Below are 3,716 nucleotides of genomic sequence, written 5' to 3'. Positions count from 1 at the left end.
TTGCCCCCCCCGACAAACTTCTCCAATCATTAATCTACGGTCAACTATTTACACCTCAATAATTAATACACTTTGTAAAAAAATAAATTATATGCAATTAACAAATTTTATATTCACAATTTAGGTTTTGTTTATTATTTATGTTTTGTCTAATAATATGTGCTGTAAGCCAGATGCATTCTTGAAATTCTGGCATATCAAAAATAGTTGTTTACTCATACATATATTTTGAATGACCTCTAGGTTTCTGTAATTAGATTCACATGTATATCTCCATTCAAGAGCAGCATAAGTTATTGCTGGGCATATTATTGCTTTGTAGAAGATTAATTTGTTTTTTTCTGATAACTTAGAATTCCTATTAAAGTATGGGACCATCTTGCTGATAATGCCCTTAGCCTCTGTTGCATTTGTTTTGTATGTAATTGGTGAATGTTTAATATTTGTCCATTTCTAAGCCTAAGTAATTTTGGACTGTAGTACTATCACTGTATTTACAACTATGTTTTGATTTATGAATGGTTTCCTATTAGTGAATATGATAGCTTGTATTTTTGGTTTATTCACTTAATCTTCCATTTTTAAAAATAAACGCTAAGGTTTTTAAGAAGAGCCTATGACCTGTTCACTATTGTGTCAATCCAATATGACAATGCATAAATGGCTGTATCTACGGTACAGCATAGAGTGATTTTTCTACAGATGATTGTGAAGGAAGGTCTGAAATATGTATGTTAAATAAAGTAGAAGAAAGGCAGAAACCTTATGAAAGACCGGCTGATAGGTTGTGGGTTGAGGAGTTAAGGTTGCTTATTGTTCGGTAGAAGGATCTGTTTCTGAGATAGGATTCAAGGATGTGTGATACAGGGTGGAAAATAGAGTCTATAGATAAGACCCACGACCCAGACCTTATCAAATTCCTTTTTGATGTCGAGGAGATGCATACCCAGTATAGATCAATAATTCCTTATCTGTTGAAGTCTTTAGACCTGATTGTATCATCCATGGTCCGCTACACTTCCAACTAGAGAGAAAAGGGGGTCCCCCAAGGAATGTTTAGGTAATGAGTTTGTATAAAAGTGCAATTTGAGACACTTTTATGGTACATTTACCTGTTAAAACCTTTTAACTTGAAAAAGTAAACAACAAAACAATTCGAACAATATTTCCTTATAAAAAATGTGTTGCTGAAATCTCATGCGGACCTGTTGGGAACCACTGATATAGATTAGTTATTGAAATGGTCTAATACTAATAATAGTGATTACGGTCCATAGTAATTCATTTAAAATTAGGGATACCTCTTCAATTCTTTAAATTATTTGCTATTCTATTTTTGATATAATGAAGACTGATATTTTCTTTTTGAAAATATTATAAGAAGTCATTGCTTAGCAGAAATTTAGCTGTTAATTGTATTTCATTATTTCTATTTTATAACTATTTTTTTTTTGTGTCGTAACTACCAGTTTATTAAAATTTTATGTCTTACTTCAATTCTCAATTTTTCAGATATTAGATGAAGTTTACAGAATTCTACATTATATAAAAGTCACACCAAAACTGGCTCGACCCTACCGAGTTACTGATGAACTCTTTGATTTATCCACTATGGCCATGGAATACTTCAAGGAACACATTGAGCCGACGCTACCCGAAATAGCCTATTTTGGAACTGACTTTTTTGATTTTACTGGAAGTTTGCAAAGTTAGTTGAATTTAATTTTATTTATTATAATTAACTATTTTTAAAGATTGTTTTCCTAATTTATCATTTTATACTATTGTATTATTTGTAATAAGTAGATTCTTATTTTATAATAATTTAATATTTCTTGAACTGAGTTTAAAATTTGTCATCTTTCTACTTGTTGTTGGGTTCTTTGTTTTAGGAGGTGTAAATTTGAGTAGGCCCAATATTTTGTTGATTATTTAACTGACTTTGACCCATTTTATCCAATATCGTTAAGTTTCTATGATGTTAAAGATTTTTTTTTTCTTTTTTTGTTTTAACAATTCTAAACATTTTTATTCATTTATTTATTTTTGTATGGAATGCTTTACATGCCTTATGGCAAAAAATGATGCCCCTTTTTCTATCTTTGAGAAAATAAATTATAGTCACTGATAGTTCGATTGTTTACAATTTCCCACTGAGTTATTATTTACATATTCATATTCACGACACATTTTATTTATTTATTTTTTTCATCACCGGATTGCATTAAATATTATACTATACAATTTTAAGCCTATCTAGATTCATCGTTTATGTTTGTAACAGTTTTTATTGATTGACTTGATTCTAAAGTTCATTATAATAATTATGGACTAACCATTATAATTATGGGGAAGGACATCTCTGAATTTCATTTCCTCATTGAGCTCCCTTTTTTTCTTACTATTTATTTTCCTTCCATTAAACTCTTTAACCTCCAAGGGACCTGAAAAGATGATGTCCACGAGACCTGCCTAATGTAAAAATGTTAGTAGAGTGCTACCAATGAATAATTTCTCTATTCGCCTGTATCACTCCATTATAAACTTACATCAAATTTACTGAATGTATTTTGCACAGTTGTAAATTTCAATAAAGATATAAAAAAAAAAAAATATTTATTTATAAAATTTACAACTGTATTTACATGATAATACATCTAATAAATTTGTTGTAAGATCATAATGATATGACAAAGGTATGTAGAGAAACTACTCATTGGTAGCACTCTAATAACATTTTTACATTAGAAGGTTTCGAGGCCATCTTCTTTTAAGGTGCCTCAGAGGATAGTCAGGAATGGAAGAGGATGCAAGGCTAGAAACTTGGTGAAGGTTAGGTAGTCAAGGTTAGAAACCTAAAAAAGGATTTGGGTGGTTAGGGAGTTTATAATGGAAAGATTGATATATGGTTCTGGCTAGTTCGGTTAGATATGGGACATTAAGGACTTTATGGATGATTTTATTTGTGACAAAGTGTGGAGCATTGAGGATTTTACGAAGAATTTTGGATTGTAAGGATTGGATACGAGAGGAATTCGAAGGCTTAGTGGAGCCCCAAAGCTCAATATGGTTCTGGCTAGTTCGGTTAGATATGGGACATTAAGGACTTTATGGATGATTTTATTTGTGACAAAGTGTGGAGCATTGAGGATTTTACAAAGAATTTTGGATTGTAAGGATTGGATACAAGAGGAATTTGATGGGTTAGTGAGGCTCCAAAGCTCAACTCTGCATGCTCCTATCCTCGTAGGGTACTTGAGTCTAGAACACTAATGGTAGGGTTATATACAAATTTTAACCCGCTTGAAGACTTAGGCACCCCAGTTTATCGATTGTTTTACAACTAATTGAGAGGATCCAGATTATGTATGTAACTAGTGCTTCATATGATTTTGTTGGTTGAATCCTTCTATGATCTTGTTCACTATAGTTTCAAGAAGTAGTTGGCCTCTTATAACCAAAGGTTTCTATGGCTTTGGAAAGAGGCTCTCTGGTTCAGAACCTCAGTTACTCTGAAGGCTGAAGAGAGCAAGACCTGCAAAGTTCATGTGCTGTAATACCCTGAGGACGAACATGGTGATATGTATGAGAAGCTCCAGCTGGAATTTTGAACCTAAAGTGTGTTCTTTTGTCGGCATGTCATACCTGATAAGGGGTCATACCAAAGGAACCACCTTGCTTGTTTAATGACCCAAGTGTCAAAACATTAATATATA

General features: G+C 32.1%; 1 protein-coding gene across 3 annotated transcripts in view; it reads left to right on the top strand.

Moving 5' to 3' along the window:
* The window catches only part of dmpd (F-box protein dmpd), a 29,669-nt gene that overhangs the window by 9,726 nt on the left and 16,227 nt on the right, over window positions 1–3,716 (top strand). For all 3 annotated transcript variants that reach the window (XM_067048660.1, XM_067048661.1, XM_067048659.1), the window contains exon 5: window positions 1,513–1,708. In XM_067048660.1, coding sequence (XP_066904761.1) covers window positions 1,513–1,708 — 196 coding nt within the window. The remainder of the gene's footprint in view (window positions 1–1,512; window positions 1,709–3,716) is intronic.

Source organism: Halyomorpha halys, unplaced genomic scaffold, assembly GCF_000696795.3.
Source record: "Halyomorpha halys isolate HHAL.00 unplaced genomic scaffold, Hhal_1.1 Scaffold20.1, whole genome shotgun sequence".
Classification (NCBI taxonomy): Eukaryota; Metazoa; Arthropoda; class Insecta; order Hemiptera; family Pentatomidae; genus Halyomorpha; species Halyomorpha halys.
This window is presented reverse-complemented; position numbering and strand designations above follow the sequence as displayed.